The sequence below is a fragment of the Necator americanus genome, chromosome III (assembly GCF_031761385.1).
Source record: "Necator americanus strain Aroian chromosome III, whole genome shotgun sequence".
In the NCBI taxonomy this organism is placed as follows: Eukaryota; Metazoa; Nematoda; class Chromadorea; order Rhabditida; family Ancylostomatidae; genus Necator; species Necator americanus.
Genome location: NC_087373.1, coordinates 15,028,905 through 15,048,900, shown reverse-complemented (window position 1 = coordinate 15,048,900; position 19,996 = coordinate 15,028,905). Strand labels below are relative to the sequence as shown.

The following is a 19,996-nucleotide window of genomic DNA, read 5'->3' as shown; positions in this document are numbered from 1 at the left end:
GTGCAAATACCTTAGAAACAATGTAACACGAAACTTCCACCAATAAGTACGCGAAAGTGCATAGTTCGCGCCTAATCCGCTTTAAAATCCGAAAAAAAAAACGTGTGAAGAATATGTTGCACTGGTTGTATCGGGACTATTCCTATAAGGAAGAATTTCTCACTGAAGCAAAAAACAAGAAGAAAAAAGTCGTTAATACGTTTTCCACGCTCCCGCAACAATCATTCCTCATGATATTTTGATTTTACAGCACTTTAAAAAGAAATGTAAAAGGCTTGTATCACGGTAGCCGAAACTATTACTGCCGATAAAATTAGTTATTCATAGGAAAAATGATTTATAAGGCATTCAAAGAAGAAGGAGAATGCACGCTTTTTTATTTTTTTGTCGACTTTACAATACCATTTCATTTGAACAAAGATTTCATTTAAGGGAGGCTTTCATCGGCGGACCTGCTCACTGGGAGAAACGCCCGCAATCTTCCCAAAATGCAGGTGAGATAAAACTTCCCACTTCTCACCACTTTGCAGAGTTGGATGGCAACTTACTGACTGTTGAATTCCACCAGCACTGCTTCACTTTCTTTTTTATAAGTGTTAGCTTCAGTACAGGCAACATTTTTGTTCTTAGACCAGAGCACAAAGTGAATTACTTCACCCCCGATTTTTCGGTGTTTGAACAAAATAAACCTAAAGACGAAGTGGGTCCCAAAGCTATTCCTCAGAAACTAGAACGGACCGGGAAGATTTCAGCTTTTCGTGTGATATTGTTAGGAACCATTAAAAAACGAGTAAAAACGATTCTCAGCAATCCAATTTTCTATTCCGGAAATGACCGATTAGAAATGGTCAAGCAAACCAGAAAAGTTTCGAAGGTTTTAACCAATCGTTGACCCAGTCTTATGCTTCTCAGCTTAGAATTTTGTTTCCGAAGAAGAAGAAACGAAGTTACAGGTACCATATTGGGTGGTCACCCTTCTATGTGTTCAGCTGTACAATAGAGCTGCTGCCTTATCAGACGAGGGTATGTGTCATGCTCATTCCTCTCATCACAACTCATTTTGTAAGAACTGCAATTAAGAATGCGCTAATTACCACGAACTCCGGACTTCTTCCGATTACGCGACTTTTGTCGAAGACTGCGCTGGCAAAGCAGTGCTTGGCTTCGAAAATGGAGTGTCCAACAAATTCTTCGCGAGCAAACTGACACAAGACGACTTCAACAGCTTATTCGAGAACGTCGTCAAGGCTTCGTTCAAAATCCTGATTGAGAACACCAACTTCGAGCAGCTGAAGTTGCCGAAACTTGAGGAACTGAACGGAGGTAATTCCAAAGCTACGAAGCCTCATTTGGACCATGACCACAGGATTCAGGTCTCTCCATTCGTAACAATAAGCTGCTGAGGACGTTCCAAATAAACAAAGCTCACAAGTTTGATCGCACAATCAACGGACCTACAGTTGTGACGGTTGACGGCAATCCAGTGCTTGGTCGAGAGAGCATGGATAATCTGCGACACCTTTGCGATTACTGCGATATTTTCAGCTGGACGAGTACGATCTTCGTATGTGCATGTTGATCGAAATATAAAAGCCACCTCGTTGTTTTCAGAATGTAGCGCATTGGACGTAGTTAAGCCTGACTCGTACGGTGACCTTGTTAACAGATGTGCTGGAGAGTCTATAATCAAGCAGAAGCCGGGTGCTCGCTTTTTCCTACGTGCCAACAAGATGACACAGCACCAGTTCAATTCTCTATTTTATAAAGCCACCCATGTGGAAATGTGTCTCGACTTCCAGGATATGCAGTGGAAAGAGATAACCTTCCCAAACCTCGTTCGACTCATTCCGTGTGGCTACGGTAAGTATTTGGTTCTTAGCGTAGAAACCGGGCATCTGCGATCACACACAACAATGGCTATACTTTCAGGAGATCCATCGCTAAGGATCGTCCACAATTACTATTTGACTGCGATTAATCTGCCAGCCTATGATTCAGAAGGATTTGGTCGTCTGAATCCGTTGAACAATGTAGAACTCAAGAACAACTTTGTTCTACCGAATGAAGTTCTCTTATCATTAAAAAGTAACTGTCGTTTCTGCAAACTTGAGCAGTACAAAGGTAAATTATGAAATTATCCAAATAATCGAACAGTCAAAAGGTGCACTTTCAGAGTGTGACAACTTGCATTCGGCAAGCACTGAAAATGCCACTGAATTCGTAGACAAGTGCGGAGGAAAAAGGGTAATGACACCTAAAGAGGGTCACGTACTAATCCTGGACATTTCCACACTAACTCAAGAGCTCATTGATGAGTTATTCATGGACGCCACCCACATAAAAATGTGTATCATTCTCAAAGGTTCGCAGATCAGGAGATTGCGAATGCCTCACCTCAAGAAGGTGGAGTCATGCCAACCTGGTGAGACCTTCGCGTAGCAGATGTCCGGATTGCCAGTAATAACGACGGATTTCAAAGTTTTAGGCAGGCCGGCGTTTGAAATCGAAGGAAACATGTACCTGGAAGTGATTGAGTTGCCTCCTGACTTTGACTTTAACGTTTACGATTACATATTCCACATCAGCAACAATCCCAGACTGCCAAGAGAAATCCTCGTTATCTTCGACCGTTGCAGAGGGTGTTCGATAGAAACAGATACTAGTAAGTGGTTATCAAAAGCAGAAAAAACGCAGTGACTACTCCACTCAAAAACTTTATGCGGAGGTACAGACATATTTGTTTCTCAAAAATAATTAGTATTTCAGGATGCTCAATGACGAGTGGTGGATACAAAACGGTCTACGAATTGCTACAATTCTGTCCTGGAAAAAGACACATCGTATTCCATGATGAGATTAGTGTAACCGAATATCAACTCCAGCAGCTCTGTTCCGAAGCAATATTTCTACAAATGTGCTTCAAAATCGTCAACACCAACTACAGACAAATCAACTGTCCAAAGTTGATGTACATGAAACCATGCGTGCAAGGTGAGCCGAACATTCCGAAAGAGCACTCTGAATCGCTCTGCTGCCGTTTACAAATATGACCGTTCTGACCAAAAATTAGAAGAAAATCCTTCCTTATTCTAAATCTTCTTTTACTTAACATGTTTCTTGTTCACGATTGTTACTGAGTGGGTTCAAGACCATAGTAATTTTTCGTGTTTACTAATTTGTTGCTAACTTGTAGGGATATCAAGCAGATTCGGATGAAGGAAATGTAGTGCTCCAGATTAAGGGAGCCCAGAAAGCAATGCACTTGTAGCAGTCCCACACCATTCAAATAAGCATGACACTAAACGCAAATTTGTAGGAGACAATCCTGAAATATATAATAAACACTCCAAAAACCGATAGGGCATCTTCGGCAACTGGCATCTTTCTTTTCTAGAAATTTCGTACTGAGCTTTGTTCCAGGAAAGCAAGTGCTCACAATTGTTGGAAACCCGCTTCTAACTGAAGTTACTATCCCGCTCAACGTACTCTATCCAAAAGGAGAGAAGATCTTGATTGTCAAAAAGAACCAGAAACTGAAGCAACCAACCATTGAGAAATTGAAGCAGATCTGTCCGGTTTGTGAGATCGAAGGTTTCTTCTCAAGTAAGTCAGCCGTCATGTTTGAACTCTATTCCATATAAACTGTAAATGGCTGCACTGTTTAGGTGAGAGAATCATTCTATCCTATAAAATGCTTTGTTTCTATACACAGCGACAATGAAAAACTTGACTAGAAACAAATCTTTCGTTTCGACTGAACTGCCCCGTACTCTTCGGTTTCTTTCGCCTGAAACGCAGCGCAATATTCGTTCATTTGTTCTTGCTCCTCTACTGGAAGCACAGCAAACTAGCCAGAAGAGATTGGATTTTTGTATTACAGAATGCAGCGGCATGGGACCAATCACCGATGTTAACGCGTTCCTCATGCAGTGCAGTGGACAACCGTTTATCGATGGAGCGCCTGGCGTGGTCCTAGAGGTGGACCTTTCTCACACCACCGAGGAGCAGCTAAACGGATTATTTGCGAATGTCGAAGAGATGCAGATCTGCATTACTATCAAGGGCTCTAGTATCACGAGGCTGCGCTTCCCAAAACTGACGAGATGGAGGTCATGCGCACCTGGTTAGAAAAGTTCTTTATTTCATTAAATTTCACAACATGTGCTAAGCAGTGTTGAAATCGTTAAGACTGTGAACAATTTGCTCTTAGATGGTAATATTAGAAGGAAGAATGTCCCACCTCTTTACTCTGAAGACATATGCACAGATCAACCTAAAATCTTAAAACTTTGTGGACCTTTTCTCCGAAGTAGACAAGCAGATTTTGTGAGCAAAACTAAAGAGTAATGCGCTTTGACTAGGAGCAACATTAGAATGAAACGAGAGAAAACCCAGAAACGGCATTTCTTGAGTTATGTCACTGCTCTGCCGAGTTGTGAATCCAAAATTATCATTAATATCTCAGCAAAACACATCCATACTATGATTATCTCGAACAAGTGCAACGATATCTTTCAGGGAGAGCTGCGTTGACATTAATAAACAACTACTACCTGGAATCCCTAGAATTCCCCTCATGCAAAGGATGTGTTGATAGTGCCATCATCCGGAACAACCCTCGTTTGCCAAGGACGGTGATCGTATTGATTACCAGCTGGTGCAGTCAATGCATAGTAGAGGAGTATGTTCCATGTGAGTTTTTAGCCAATAATATCTGATACTCAGAGTGAAACAATTGTATTTAGCATGCGGCCTTGGCGTTGGAGGATTTAGCGCAATTGACTTTGTTAGGGCTTGTGCTGGAAGAGATTTCATTAAGCCCGAAGGTGGTCCTGTTTATATAAGGTCCAGCGAAGTGTCAGAAGCACTATTCAACGCATTCTGTTCCAAAGCCGTCTACATGGAAGTGTGTATCGAAATATCCGAGTCTTACTATAGGAGCATTCGATGTCCGCACCTCAGAGAAGTCAGACCTTGCGAGCCAGGTGCATTCTTCGGTTATCAAGATATGAAGATCTTTTTTGCTCCTTGACGTGAATACGTGGCCCCACCTATCACCAAAATTCTTCACTTTTTTTCGCCTTTAGCCTTCTGAACTATAACTATTATCAATTTAAAGTTATTTCTATTACCTTTTCCTCCCTTTATTTTATTTTCTATACTCTGTCATTGGGCGGGTGTGGCACAGTCGGTTAGAGGTCCGTTATAGCCACACCGTCGAAGGTTCGAATCCGCCTTAGCGCTCACTAAGCCTTTCATCCCTCCGAGGTCTATAAATTGGTACCAGACTTGTCTGGGAGGCATCGGCTGGCCCATGCAAGTCATTGTATAGGCCAACAGCCGTTCCAAAACCTCAACGATTACTAATTCCAGTAATACGCGTTGGCGCATCCCAAGAGGATTGATACGCCGGTGAATTTATCCTTTTTTATCCTTTCACCCACTCACTGTCTATAAATAGACACTTTGTGCTAAGTAAAGTATGTATTTTTTTCAGGAAAGCAAGTTTTTACCATCGTTGATAATCCACGCTTGGTTGTGGTCGACATCCCAGCAACTGTCCTGTATCCTCGAAACGAAAAGATCCTTCGTGTAAAGAAAAATAAGGTACTACCGCAAGAAAATATCGAGAAGCTGAAGAGGATTTGTCCAGCTTGTGAGATCGAGTTCTACTTCTCAAGTGAGTTCACCAGTTTGCTAGAGCACTTCTAAAAATGGGTAGTGAGAAAGAAATGAGACTAACATTTTTTTGCTAATGCGTTTATGAAAAAAACCAAAATCTATAAATGACGCCACTTTTAAGAGTAATAACAAACGAAAAGGAAAAAGAGAACAGTATTAAATTTTCTGCTAGTATTTTAATATTCTCTACAGGGAGTAGAAAAGCCTTTATTCTACCCTTATTAGAATGAGTAAAACAAGTAGTAGTATCGTTTAGAATTGAGCTTGATTATTTATTTATGCTTTATTAAACTACATTTTAACTTGAAGTTTTCAATTTGGCGTCGACATTTCTGCAGCTTTCTTGTGACACGGTGGTGTTTCTAGGATTTAATACTCGCATGCTGCTGTTATATGCTGATTGACATATTGTGTGCTTCAGAATGCAGTGGGTTGGGGCCGATCACCAATGTCGACGCGTTCGTCCAGCGATGCAGCGGACAACCGTTCATCGATGGAGCAGAAGGGGTGGTATTAGAAGTCGATCTTTCCCGGCAGACAGAAGGACAGATCAACGGACTGTTTGCGAATGTCGTCGAAATGCAAATCTGTGTTACGATCAAAGGAAGCAGCATCAGGAGGCTCGTTTTCCCGAAGCTGAAGCAATGGAAAGCTTGTGCACCTGGTTAGATTAGCTTTCAGTTTTGTTGTCAATTCCATCAACACGTATTGTAAACGCAATTCCAATTATTTTTAATGGGAGCAGTTTTAACTGACGTGAATTCCCACTGCAGTCTTTTCTTGGGTTTTTCAATTTTTTTTTTTTGAGAGCATCAAATTACCAACGTCGTATGAACAATTGAAACGAAGAACTCCTTAGAAAGTTAACAACATTTATTCGTCTGCAGGCAGAACGGGTCTGGCACAAACATAAACCTTTCATCAGTAATACCCGATATTTCCCCTGTGCGTTAGTGAAAACGTGAGCACTGTAAAAGAATGCTGTTAAATCTTGAAAATTGAGAAGAACACCACTTTATTCTGGGGATGAGCACACAGAGAAGAATGCTACCAATTCCGAAGATGTTTTCGAAATCATCATTAATATCTCAGCAAAACCTATCCATACTATGATTATCTCGAATAAGTGCAACGATATCTTTCAGGGAGAGCTGCGTTGATATTAATAAACAACTACTACCTGGAATCCCTAGAATTTCCCTCATGTCAGGAAAGATGTGTTGATAGTGCCACTATCCGGAACAACCCTCGTTTGCCCCCGACGGTGATCGAATTGATTACCGGCTGGTGCAGTCGATGCATAGTAGAGGAGTATGTTCCATGTGAGTTTTTAGCCAATAATATCTGACTCAGAGTGAAACAATTGTATTTAGCATGCGGCCTTGGCATTGGAGGATTTAGCGCAATTGACTTTGTTAGGGCTTGTGCTGGAAGAGATTTCATTAAGCCCGAAGGTGGTCCTGTTTATATAAGGTCCAGCGAAGTGTCAGAAGCACTATTCAACGCATTCTGTTCCAAAGCCGTCTACATGGAAGTGTGTATCGAAATATCCGAGTCTTACTATAGGAGCATTCGATGTCCGCATCTCAGAGAAGTCAGACCTTGCGAGCCAGGTACATTCTTCGGTTATCAAGATATGAAGATCTTTTTTGCTCCTTGACGTGAATACGTGGCCCCACCTATCACCAAAATTCTTCACTTTTTTCGCCTTCTGCTTTCTGAACTATAACTTTTATCAATTTAAAGTTGTTTCTATTACCTTTTGCTCCCTTTATTTTATTCTCTATACCCACTCATTGCCTATAAATAGACACTTTGCGCTAAATAAAGTACGTATTTTTTCAGGAAAGCAAGTTTTTACTATCGTTGATAATCCACACCTGGTTGTGGTCGACATCCCAGCAACTGTCCTGTATCCTCGAAACGAAAAGATCCTTCGTGTAACGAAGAACAGGAAACTCCCGCGAGAAAATATCGAAAAGCTAAAAAAGATTTGTCCAGCTTGTGAGATCGAATTCTACACTTCAAGTGAGTTTATTTGTTTGCCGGAGAACTCCTAAAAATGGGTAGTGGGAAAGAAATGAGACTAACATTTTTTGTTGATGCTTATATAAAAGAACCAGAATCTAAAAATGACGCCAATCTCTAAAAGCAAAAGGAACTAATATTCAAAGGGAAAAATGTTTGTGTTAGTATTTTTGACTTGAGGAAAGGGGAGTAGAAAAATCTCTATTCTAGCCTTAAGAGAATGAATAAAACAAGTTGTAGTATCGTTAGAATTGAGCTTGATTATTTATTTCTGTTTTATCAAACTACATTTTAATTTGATGGTTTCAATTCAACGTAGAAGCTTCTGCAGTTTCCTCGTGACACGGTGGTGTTTCTAGGATTTAATACTCGCATGCTGCTGTTATATGCTGATTGACATATTGTGTGCTTCAGAATGCAGTGGGTTGAGGCCGATCACCGACGTCGACGCTTTCATCCAGCAATGCAGCGGACAACCGTTTATCGATGGAGCAGAGGGAGTGGTATTAGAAGTCGATCTTTCCCGCCAGACAGAAGAACAGATCAACGGACTCTTTGCGAATGTCATTGAAATACAAATCTGTGTTACGATCAAAGGAAGCAGCATTAAGAGGCTTGTTTTCCCGAAGCTGAAGCAATGGAAAGCTTGTGCACCTGGTTAGATTAGCTTTCAGTTTTGTTGTCAATTCCATCAACAGGTACTGTGAACGGATTCTCAATTATTTCAAATGGGAGCGATGTTAACTTAGGCGAATCCGTCAGATTTTTTTCTTGGGTTTTTCAAGTTTTTTTTGGAGAGCATCAAATTACCAGCGTCGTACAAATAATTGAAAACAGGAACTCCTTAGAAAATTAGCAACATGTTTTAAACCAGCTGTAAGCCAGCACATTATTGTCGTCTTCTCGAAAATATTCGCTCTATACCAAATTTCTAACACTTCTCACAATGCTCGTCTGCAGATACAACCGCCACGACGCTAACTTACGACTAACACCCGTAACCCCTGCTATTTTTTCTGAGCGCTGTTGAAATCATTAACACCGTGAACAAAGTTGCTGTTACATCCTGATAATAAGGAAGAAGAACGCCGCACCACTTCATTCTGGAGACGAATACACAAATTAGTATGCTACCAAATCCTAAGACGTTTTCGAAATCATCATTAATATCTCAGCAAAACCTATCCATACTATGATTATCTTGAATAAATGCAACGATATCTTTCAGGGAGAGCTGCGTTGACATTAATAGACAACTACTACCTGGAATCCCTAGAATTCCCCTCATGCCAAGAAGGATGTGTTGATAGTGCCATCATCCGGAACAACCCTCGTTTGCCAAGGACGGTGATCGTATTGATTACCAGCTGGTGCAGTCAATGCATAGTAGAGGAGTATGTTCCATGTGAGTTTTTAGCCAATAATATCTGATACTCAGAGTGAAACAATTGTATTTAGCATGCGGCCTTGGCATTGGAGGATTTAGCGCAATTGACTTTGTTAGGGCTTGTGCTGGAAGAGATTTCATTAAGCCCGAAGGTGGTCCTGTTTATATAAGGTCCAGCGAAGTGTCGGAAGCACTATTCAACGCATTCTGTTCCAAAGCCGTCTACATGGAAGTGTGTATCGAAATATCCGAGTCTTACTATAGGAGCATTCGATGTCCGCACCTCAGAGAAGTCAGACCTTGCGAGCCAGGTACATTCTCCGGTTATCGTATTATGAGCATTTCCGTTCCCCTCCTATACGTGGGCACTTAGGGCCACTTATTGCAATTTTTTTTACATTTTTCGCATTTAGCTTACCGAACTATAACTCCTATAAGTTCAAAATTATTTCTATTACCTTCTGCTCCCTTTATTTTCTTTTCTGTTCCTTCTCATTGTTCATAAACAAGCTCGTGCTGAGCAAAGTACGTATTTTTTCAGGAAAGCAAGTTTTTACTATCGTTGATAATCCACGCCTGGTTGTGGTCGACATCCCAGCAACTGTTCTGTATCCTCGAAACGAAAAGATCCTTTTTGTAAAGAAAAATAAGGTACTGCCGCAGGAAAATATCGAGAAGCTGAAGAGGATTTGTCCAGCTTGTGAGATTGAATTCTTCTTCTCAAGTGAGTTTATCAGTTTGCTAGAGCACTCCTTATAATGAGTGGTGAGAAAGTGAAGCTTTTTTTGCCAATGCTCGTATGAAAGAACCAGAATCTAAAAGTCACGCTGTCTCTGAAAGCAAACGCAAACGAAAGGACAAAATAGAATATTATGATATTTTTCTATAGGGATATTTTAATTTCTTCGTCGGAGAATTGAACAAAACTCTATTCTAGCCTTGCTGGAATGTGTAAAACTAGTAGTACTTCCAGAACTGAGCTTGATTATTCATCTCTTCATCACTAAACTACATTTCATTTTTGCTTTCTGTTTAGCATACACTTTTCTACAGCTTCATTGTGACATGAGTGTTTTTATTCGGATTTAATACTCACGTGGCTGTTGTTGTACACCCTACCAAATTGCCTGTTTCAGTATGCAGTGGGTTGGGGCCGATTACCAACGTCGATGCATTCGTCAAGCGATGCAGCGGACAATCGTACATTGATGGAGCAGAAGGAGTGGTATTAGAAGTCGATCTTTCACGCCAGACCGAAGAACAGATAAACACACTGTTTGCAAATGTCGTAGAGATGCAAATGTGTGTGGTGATCGATGGAAGCAATATCAGGAAACTCGTTTTCCCAAAGTTGAAAGAATGGAAAGCTTGTGCTCCTGGTTAGTGTGATTGTTATCTTCGTTCTCCTTCACCTGCAGCAACAGACCGCAAATGTGACATTTTAATGGATCATCTGGTACCAGAAAATCTAGTCTGAATCTTTACTGACAACAAATTGCCGGTTTGCTAGCGGCTTAGTTAAAGGCATCACCCCAAGATTCTGACGTGATATGGATTTCCGATGGTAAAAGACTATTCGGGATCGTTGATTGCAGAAAAGGTGGGATCCCGCTCATTTCTTCCTAATCGCCGTGAAAAACTGCCTGGAAGATGCGGCTTAAGGCGCAGCGGAGCGCTAGTTTCTACAACGAGTTCTATTGGAGCGCGCCAGCCTTGTGCACGCGCCGCATCTTCCGTGCCATTTTTACGGCAATTAGGAGGAAATGGACGGAATCACCCTCCTCCCCACAATCTACGACCTCCTTATAGGCATAACCCACCTGAATCCCGTACCACCCAAGATTCGTGGGGTGATGTCTTGAAATAGTCAGTTTGAGACATTGATGAGAAGAATGTTGTTTCATTATGTAAAATTAGACGACAGATAAATAATAAAAAACAGGAAAGGTCTTTATTACTGAGAGAAGTCTCATGGAGAGACACGTTTGAAAGTTCAGGTTACAATGAAACCACAAAAAACTGAACTTTTGACAGAACCCAAACTTCTGCCGTAAATGTCAAAAAAGCAAAATATCTATTTTTCGTGCTTTAGCTATTATTTGTAGGCAGGACAGCGCTCACATTGATAAACAACTTCTATCTGGAATACCTGGAATTCCCTTCATGTAAACAAGGCTGCGTCAGTAGCGCGGTTATCCGAAACAACCCTCGTTTGCCAAGAAGTGTGATCGAATTGATTTCTAGCTGGTGCAGTCGATGCATAGTAGAAGAGTATATTCCATGTGAGCACTTAATCCCACTAATGTCTTTTTTGGAAGTACAATTGTAGAAAAAGCAGCATTTAGCTTGTGGCCTGGGAAGTGGAGGTTTCACCGCAATTGATTTCGTCAGAGCTTGTGCAGGAAATTCCTACATCAAACCCGAAGGTGGTCCTGTTTATATAAGGTCCAGCGAAGTGTCAGAAGCACTATTCAACGCATTCTGTTCCAAAGCCGTCTACATGGAAGTGTGTATCGAAGTATCCGAGTCTTACTATAGGAGCATTCGATGTCCGCACCTCAGAGAAATCAGACCTTGCGAGCCAGGTACATGGTACACCTCTAGCTTTCCGAACTATAACTATTATTAGTTCAGATTTGTTTCCATTACCTTCTGCTCCTTTAATTCCTTTTTTATTCCCTCTCATTGTTTATAAATAGACTCGCGCTGAACAAAGCACGTATTTTTCAGGAAAGCAAGTATTCACTATCGTTGATAATCCACGCTTGGTTGTGGTCGACATCCCGGCAGCTGTCCTGTATCCTCGAAACGAAAAGATCCTTTTTGTAAAGAAAAATAAGGTACTACCGCAAGAAAATATCGAGAAGCTGAAGAAGATCTGTCCAGCTTGTGAGATTGAATTCTATTTCTCAAGTGAGTTTAACACTTTGCCAGAGCACTCCTAAAAATGAGTGGTGAGAAAGAAGTGAGACTAACTTTTTTTTGCTGAAGCTTTTATGAAAGAACCAGAATCTAAAAATGACGCCATCTCTAAGAACAAAAAGAAACGAAAAAGCAAAAGAAGATTAGTGTTAAATGTTTCTGCTATCATTCTTTAATTTGTTCGCCGGAAACTAGAAAAAAACTATTCTAGCTTTATTCACCCGTATCAACCGTGTTGTTGATCGATTTGCTCGAACGGTGCGCCAGTAGTACTTCCATTTGTTCCGATCGCGCTCATGCGTTGCCCAGTGGCTTGTCCTCTTGCGAGAAACTCGAAGAGCATCGTATTTTTTGGAGGACTTCGTAAGGAAGTCTGACCATCCGCTCGGGGATCTTCCCGTGTTGCGTTTGATATCCAGTCGTTCGCGGCTCTGGTCCAACGATTGCCATTGTAGCGCAGCACGTGTCCTGCCCAGCTAATTTTATTTGCCTTGCATATGCGGCAGTGTCCTTGATTTTGGATCGGCGATCTAGGAGTGGACCTAGAATCCCTTCTTTTACTTGCTTAAAGCGGTTACACCTAGCATCACCCCTTCTATTGTGCGTTCTATAACAGTGACCGCATTTTCTTCTTGTTTGCCACACGCCCAGGTTTCTGAAGCGTGGATCAAAGCAGAAAAAACGGTGTTGAATACGTGAGCACGGAGCCGCATGTTATTAGTCCTCTTTATTTCATCCTCAAAGCTCTCGTCTGCATGCTCTTCAAGCTCCCCGTTACCTCCTACTGCCTGCTCGGAGGAGGTAAAGAGAGGCTTGGAGAGCATGCAAGCTGGTCAGGCTGATCATGTACATAAAATTCCCGACCTAGATATACATAGCTGGAGCATTCGGATGTGTTCGCTTCGTTGAACGTGAATGTGGCATCAGAAACCCATCCGTTCCTCATAACCATCGTTTTGTCTAGGTTTGGCTTGAGACCTATATTTTTACACGTTTTATCAAATTCGACCAGCATTCTTTCCGCTTGATTGATCCTTGATGTTATCAGAATGATGTCATCAGAGAAATGAAGATGGTTTAAATGCCGGTCATCAACTTTCACTCCCATGTTGTCCTATTCCACTCCTCGCATCGCGTTCTCGAAAGTAACACTGAATATTTTGGGTGAGATTGTGCCACCCTTACAAACCGCTCTCTTCACATCGGTTGTGGGATTATTGTAGAATGGTAGAATTTTGGTTGAAATTACTGTACAACACCTTACCTTACCGAGGTACCAAAGTAAACACCTTAACAAAGTACCTTTATGTACTGAGTAGGGACACTACGGTTGTCCGAGGCCTCCATGACCGCTTCAGTCTCAACTGATCCAAAAACACTCTTCTAGTCGATGAAGATGAGAAATAGCGGTATCCTGTTCTCGCACGATACTTGAGTTTCGAAACAGTGTGAATGTGATCAGTCGTGTTGAATCCCTTTCGAAATGTTGCTTGCTCGCATGGCTGTCCCTCATCCAAAACGTTTCAATCCTGTTAAGGATCACCGTTGTGAAAAGCTTGTAGATGACGAATAGTAAGCTGAGTGAGGGATAGTTGCCGATGTCATGTGGATCTCCCTTTTTATACAACACGGTCTCACTGGTCTTTCCAGGTGACTTTGCATACCGACACGTAACACATCCAGAGTCTCGCCAGAGTGTGGATGAGTACTTGCGGAAGATTCTTCAGATGTTCTGATCTTATCCTGTACGGACCAGATGCCGTACGATCTCTTACCGACATGATTGCTCGCAGTTTTTCGGAGGGAGAGCCTCGGATGTACGATATGGGGTAACATGCCCATCTTTCCTGAGGAGGACGGTGGAAATGTGTGTCGAAGAGATCAGAATAGAAGTCGTGGATGATTTTCTAAACTCCTTTTCTCAATGCAATCAAACAACTGACAAATTTCCCACGGACATAGCTGTGATGCTCATTCTCGCATCTGCAGCTTCAGCCAACACTTCTCCTTTTTCCTCCTTAAGGCCTCCTTTTATCGCCTCTCTGCAAATCCTCGAAATCTCAAACGTGTGTTCTTGATTGCCTGCGGTTCGTGCTGCTCAACGCTGGTATATTAGCTCAGTTTTTGGAGAGGGGCACCTCTCGGTGGTTTTAGAACTCTGAGCTTACCTCGTTGAGTCATGAAGATGTTCAAGAAGAAGATCGTATACCTTTTCGATGCTGTCTATTGTGGATTCTTTCCAAAGACCGGATAGCGTAGCGAAATGACCCCGGTTAATGGAAGTTCTGGGGTTTCCCTCTTTGAACTTTGCGGCTTTCTTTTCTCTTCGGGTAAACGAGAATCTCCATCGGAGAGGATGTGATGGCCCGATCCCAAATAGAACTTTGGCACAACAGCGGCATCGGTCAGGCAAAACTTTTTGCTGACGATGATGTGGTCAATATAATTACGGTACCCTCCACCGAGTGACTTCCACGTCCAGCGTTGAGAGGAGTGTTTCTGGAATTGCAAGTTCCTATTGTCCTGGTCGTCATGATGGGCTTGGACAGCCTCTCCTCCTCTTCGTTTCATTACAGGCCGCAGTTCCCAATGTGAAGTTCGTCAGTAGTTTTCTTTGGAGCCAATCTTAGCGTTGAAATCACCAACAACGATCTTATAAAAGGTATGACCTTCCCTATAGAATTTTTTCCTATAATGGTCCATATAATAGAAATCTTAGACGTTCTCCACTTCGTTGTTTAATGTCGGAGCTTAAACGATGAACACAGTCGAAGCTGGCGTTGGGCCTCGTCCCCAGACGTCCAATTCGGACGTCGTTCTTAAACTTCTTGGCTAACATCATCAGGCTTTCTATGGCCCCATTCGATGCAAGTGCGCGCGCGTTATAAGTATAGATAGTCATCCTACTCCTTTTCCGTTTTGGGAGATGGCTCCTGCAATCACTCGTCCTTTGTGGCGCTACCGTACACTGCATTCCTCTGAAGGCAGAATACTCTATTTTATTACTCTAAGATGCATATAATTTCAAAATCCATGTGCATGTTAAGAGCCTTTAGTCCCATGAGCGTTTGGGAGAACGTTCTGTTCTGCTGGTGTGAACGGGTGGAGCTTATCTGTTGGAGCGATCTCGAAACCGCTTCCCTTGCACCTCCTAATCATTTGATTGCAGGCTTCTGGTTTTGAATGACGTGAGGGATGCATTGGTCTAGTCTTATTGGAAAGAATAAAACTAGTAGTAACTAAAACTGGTAGTAGTACGTTTTTTGCTAATACTTATATGAAAGAACCAGAATCTAAAAATGACGCCAATCTCTAAGAGCAAAAAGAAACGAAAAGGCAAAGGGACTAGTGTTTCTGTTGCATTTTTGATTTAATCGATGGGAATTAGAAAAAACTCTATTCTAACCTTATTAGAATGAATAAAACAAGTTGTAGTATCGTTAGAATTGAGCTCGATCATTTATTTCTGCCTTATTAAACTACATTTTAACTTGAATATTTCAATTTGGCGTCGACATTTCTGCAGCTTTCTTGTGACACGGTGGTGTTTCTAGGATTTAATACTCGCATGCTGCTGTTATATGCTGATTGACATATTGTGTGCTTCAGAATGCAGTGGGTTGGGGCCGATCACCAATGTCGACGCGTTCGTCCAGCGATGCAGCGGACAACCGTTCATCGATGGAGCAGAAGGGGTGATATTAGAAGTCGATCTTTCCCGGCAGACAGAAGAACAGATCAACGGACTGTTTGCTAATGTCATCGAAATGCAAATCTGTGTTACGATCAAAGGAAGCAGCATCAAGAGGCTCGTTTTCCCGAAGCTGAAGCAATGGAAAGCTTGTGCACCTGGTTAGATTAGCTTTCAGTTTTGGTGTCACTTCCACCAACACGTATTGTGAACGCAATTCCAATTATTTTCAATAGGAGCAGTTTGGACTAATATGAATTCCCGTAGGATTTTTATCTTGGGTTTTTTGAGGTTTTTCTTAGGAGAGCACCAAATTGCAAATGTTGTAAAAAATGATTGGAAAGAAAAACTCCTCACAAAATTACCAACAGTTATTTTAACCAGCTAAAAATACCATGTCGTTGTCATCTTCTTTAAAATATTCACATATTTCAAAAAAAAAATTCTTGTAAAACCTGTCTGCAGGGAAAACCGCCTTGACACTGACGTACAACTTCTACCTGGAATACCTGGAATTCCCCTCTTGTCAGCAAGAATGCGTCAGTAGCGCGACCATCCGATACAACCCTCGCCTGCCAAAAAAAGTGATCGAATGGATTTCCAGGTGGTGCAGTCGATGCGTAGTAGAAGAGTATGTTCCATGTGAGTATCTAATCACTCTATAATCTTGTTTTTTTTTCAAAAGGCAACTGCGATAGAAAGAACATTTAGCTTGTGGTCTGGGAATTGGAGGTTTTACCGCAACTGATTTCGTCAGAGCTTGCGCAGGAAGACCGTATATCAAACCTGAAGGTGTTACCATTTGGATAAGGTCAAGTGAAGTATCAGAAGAAGAATTCAACGCTTTCTGCTCCAAAGCAGTCTACATGGAAGTGTGCGTTGAAATTTCGGACTCAAACTACAGGAGCCTACGATGTCCTTACCTCAAAGAGATCAAGTCTTGCCAGCCAGGTATGTCCTTTGGTGGGGATTAGGAATCTCCTTTCTGCTGCCCTGGAACATCGGTCATGACTGGTTCTCCTTTGGAAGGAATTTTTGAGTATGGGAAGTGCATTCAGTTATATATAATGGTTGAAATAAGGCTACGTACTTGTTGAAAAAGCAAGAAAAGAAAGCGTTAAAGTGCAACATTTTCTGCTGGAAAATTCCCAATTTTCGAATGCCCTAATGATGGAACGAACTTCTAAAAATCTTCTCCTAAAAACATTTCCATCTCAGGGAAACCCGTGTTCATAATCGTCAATAACGAGCAGCTGTCCACTGTTGACATCCCAACGACTATTATTTTCCCCATCGACACGAAGCCATTCGAAATTTATGGAAATCCACGAGTACCTTCCGAATGGCTGAATGAAATGAAGAGAAGATGTCCTGGATGTAGAATTGAAGGAGCAACTGGTTTGTTCTTGGTCACAGCTGACTTTTATTGCAGAATGACGCGGCATCTAGGCATAAAGTAGGCTTTATTTGGTTTCAGGATGCGGCCTAACCACGACGGAATACACAGATAAGCAACTTGTGCAGGCCTGCGCAGGAAAGACAATAATACGGCCTGCCAAAGGATTTTATTTGACTTTGAGCTCAGAGTTTGCTACTGAAAGTGAAATGAATGCAATTTGCTCAAAAGCTGCCTACATGGAGATATGCATCATTATTAGGCTGTCCTCGTACAAAGCGTTACGTTGTCCCTTCTTAAAGGAACTGAAGCCTTGTCTTAAAGGTTTTAATCAAATTTGTATAGTATTTTTTATTGTCATACTGATTTTCATGCTGAGTGATTGGATGTCCATGCAGCTGCAATAAGTTTTATGCTTAGGTAAACCAGCAATAACGATAGTGGACAATCCTTTCTTCGAAGTTCTCGAAATTCCAACCACCACGACTTATCCAGAAGGGGAGACGATAGTTGAAATTAAAGGAAATCCACTGCTTAATCCGAACGTTCGTACAAAGCTGAAGTCATGGTGTCCACACTGCACAATCTTGCCAGATTACGGTTTGTTTTCAAGAAGAATAGTGCTGGGTACTAGAAAGCTGCTCGGATTGTCATCCCTGCAATTCTCATGATAATCCTTGTCAACGAACTGCGTAGACACTTTCAGCGAGCTTTTACCAATCCTTTAAAACAAAAAAAAAGTTGCAAAAATTTCATGCACTGAATTATTCTTTTATGATAGATTTCAAGAAAAAAAACAAATAGGCTAATTTCAGTATGCGGGATAACGACACCTCAATTCACTACGAAGGAAGTTGTTGCCGCTTGTGCAGGAAAGAAGTTCGTGAAGCCCGTTCTCAGAGCCGTTGTTATAACTGCGACTGATGCAACCGAAGATGAACTAAACAATCTCTGCTCCGAAGCTGAGTTTATGGAGATTTGCATCGAAATCACTAATTCGCAATTTAGAAGTTTCCAATGTCCAAAATTAAAGGAATTGAGACCATGCATGCAAGGTCCGCTGTTAGACTCCAACGAAGAAAAAAATATTAATGGTTGAGGTTATCTGCTGTCTGTTGTGTTTACTTCAGGTAGGCCGGCTATCAAGATTGTTGGGAATCCACGTCTCTCTGTTTTGGTGATCCCTACCTCTACGAAATATCCATCCGGTGTTAAAATCGTCGAGATTGTAAAGAATCCACTGCTTGATGCTAACATTCTTCGGCCACTCGCCGAATGGTGTCCCCATTGCAACATCAAACTCGACTACGGTAGGTTATTAAGGACGTTTCGATTGAGAGGGGATTCGATACAGTATACGGGAATAGACGCTATAGTCGAGCACAAATGCTACTCACTAGACAAAGAATCCTTTCTGGAGCATCCAATTTTGAGCTCCAACATAATAGTAAGTAGTAGTAACAGCTTAGTAGTAATAGCTTCGACTTATTGCATTAAATTATTTTGAAATATCTTTTCTTTAAATATCATATAACGAATTACCTATCTGTTTTATTGAGTGCTTATATTATAATTTTTTACGAATTATTCTCGAGAATAGTAATGTTATTTTTAATCCTTTTAAAAATTAATTATAAGCGAGGTTGGGAGGATCTAACCGATCAACAAATTTTTCTATCACCAAATCTGCCTACGTAGTGCCTAATCTACGTAGTTGTAAACAAAAAAGTTCCTGTTCTCTGAACATCCATTATTTAAAAGAATTTTAAGGAATTACCGTGAAAGAAAGCAACGGATTGGTGGTTTCTTCTTTTGTGTAGAGAATTCGAGTCCAAACGAGCAAGTGCGGTAGTTCGACTCGACTAAATTATAACGACTGCATGGTTTCGCGCCAAACAAACATGATGTGTTCACAAACCAGTGTGCCTCCCCGAATCTGTCCGCATAACATCACTGTGATAGTGTGCAGTGTTTCACGACTATTTGCTCTTCTACCGCATTATTCGAAATCCCAAAACTGGATTTCATCCACTTTTGCAATTTTCCTTCAACGAATAGATATATTTACAGCGTGCGGCATCACTAAAGAAAGATTCACAATCAAGGAACTTGTCGCTGCTTGTTCAAACTATAAAGTGATTATACCACCACCTGGCGTAACACTAGTGATCACATCCGAAATGGTGACAGAGGAAGAGCTGAACCGAATGTGCGCAAATGTTGTCCGCATGGAAGTGTGTATTGAGATCATAAACTCGAATTTCAAACGTTTCCGATGTCCAAATCTAAGGGAATTGAAATCATGCGAAGGAGGTGAGTTCACTGAGGTACTCAAAAGTGGCTCTCTTAGAATCGCACTAAGCTCGCAATAATTCACACTTTGTTGTCTAATCCATTTCAGAAAAAGAAACATAGATATACATACGTATTTTTACTTGCGTCAACAGTACTTCTATAGAAAGATGCACAGCTCGATCTGCCGGAGCAGGAAGGAACCAACATCGACCAATAACTACTACACATCCCGAATGTGTAACAAACCGGAATTAGAGCTACGGAGCGATTGCTGTGCATTGCGATTTTTAAGCAGATATGAGTGTAGGCATTGCTTCAAAAAATTCTTATAGAACTCTTATAATAAATGTAATGAAGAGAAACGAATTGTATCGCGTGGTCGCTGCTAATTCCTAGAAAAAAAGGAGCTGTAGCTGCCGCTGAAAAAATAGCGTTAGGAGTGTAGATCAAGAATTATCGATGCGCCGCTGGCGCCACACCCTTTCTTGCTGCTGCAGACGCACCGTGTATGCCAGCGCTCGCATCCGACGTATCACGTTGCTAGGTGTCTGGTAGGGAAATTTCTTTATGGACGATTTGTGTTGATTATGAATAT

General features: G+C 41.5%; 1 protein-coding gene across 2 annotated transcripts in view; it reads left to right on the top strand.

The window, feature by feature from the left end:
- RB195_009638 (uncharacterized protein) overlaps positions 1-19,996 on the top strand; it is a gene marked incomplete at both ends in the record, with an annotated part of 31,356 nt that overhangs the window by 5,041 nt on the left and 6,319 nt on the right. The window contains 36 exons of one of the 2 annotated variants that reach the window (XM_064190279.1): positions 433-494; positions 612-700; positions 954-1,023; positions 1,081-1,323; positions 1,374-1,553; positions 1,612-1,860; positions 1,930-2,121; positions 2,174-2,422; positions 2,486-2,662; positions 2,767-2,991; positions 3,421-3,603; positions 3,881-4,123; positions 4,519-4,692; positions 4,746-4,985; positions 5,498-5,680; positions 6,104-6,346; positions 6,828-7,004; positions 7,056-7,295; positions 7,528-7,710; positions 8,125-8,367; positions 8,939-9,115; positions 9,169-9,408; positions 9,639-9,821; positions 10,234-10,476; positions 11,203-11,379; positions 11,443-11,682; positions 11,828-12,010; positions 15,629-15,871; positions 16,176-16,352; positions 16,422-16,661; positions 16,929-17,108; positions 17,188-17,430; positions 17,527-17,706; positions 17,922-18,161; positions 18,237-18,416; positions 19,177-19,419. In XM_064190279.1, the coding sequence (XP_064047863.1) occupies positions 433-494; positions 612-700; positions 954-1,023; positions 1,081-1,323; positions 1,374-1,553; positions 1,612-1,860; positions 1,930-2,121; positions 2,174-2,422; positions 2,486-2,662; positions 2,767-2,991; positions 3,421-3,603; positions 3,881-4,123; positions 4,519-4,692; positions 4,746-4,985; positions 5,498-5,680; positions 6,104-6,346; positions 6,828-7,004; positions 7,056-7,295; positions 7,528-7,710; positions 8,125-8,367; positions 8,939-9,115; positions 9,169-9,408; positions 9,639-9,821; positions 10,234-10,476; positions 11,203-11,379; positions 11,443-11,682; positions 11,828-12,010; positions 15,629-15,871; positions 16,176-16,352; positions 16,422-16,661; positions 16,929-17,108; positions 17,188-17,430; positions 17,527-17,706; positions 17,922-18,161; positions 18,237-18,416; positions 19,177-19,419 (7,214 nt within the window). The remainder of the gene's footprint in view (positions 1-432; positions 495-611; positions 701-953; positions 1,024-1,080; positions 1,324-1,373; positions 1,554-1,611; positions 1,861-1,929; positions 2,122-2,173; positions 2,423-2,485; positions 2,663-2,766; positions 2,992-3,420; positions 3,604-3,880; positions 4,124-4,518; positions 4,693-4,745; positions 4,986-5,497; positions 5,681-6,103; positions 6,347-6,827; positions 7,005-7,055; positions 7,296-7,527; positions 7,711-8,124; positions 8,368-8,938; positions 9,116-9,168; positions 9,409-9,638; positions 9,822-10,233; positions 10,477-11,202; positions 11,380-11,442; positions 11,683-11,827; positions 12,011-15,628; positions 15,872-16,175; positions 16,353-16,421; positions 16,662-16,928; positions 17,109-17,187; positions 17,431-17,526; positions 17,707-17,921; positions 18,162-18,236; positions 18,417-19,176; positions 19,420-19,996) is intronic. The other variant, XM_064190280.1, reaches the window with a different exon arrangement.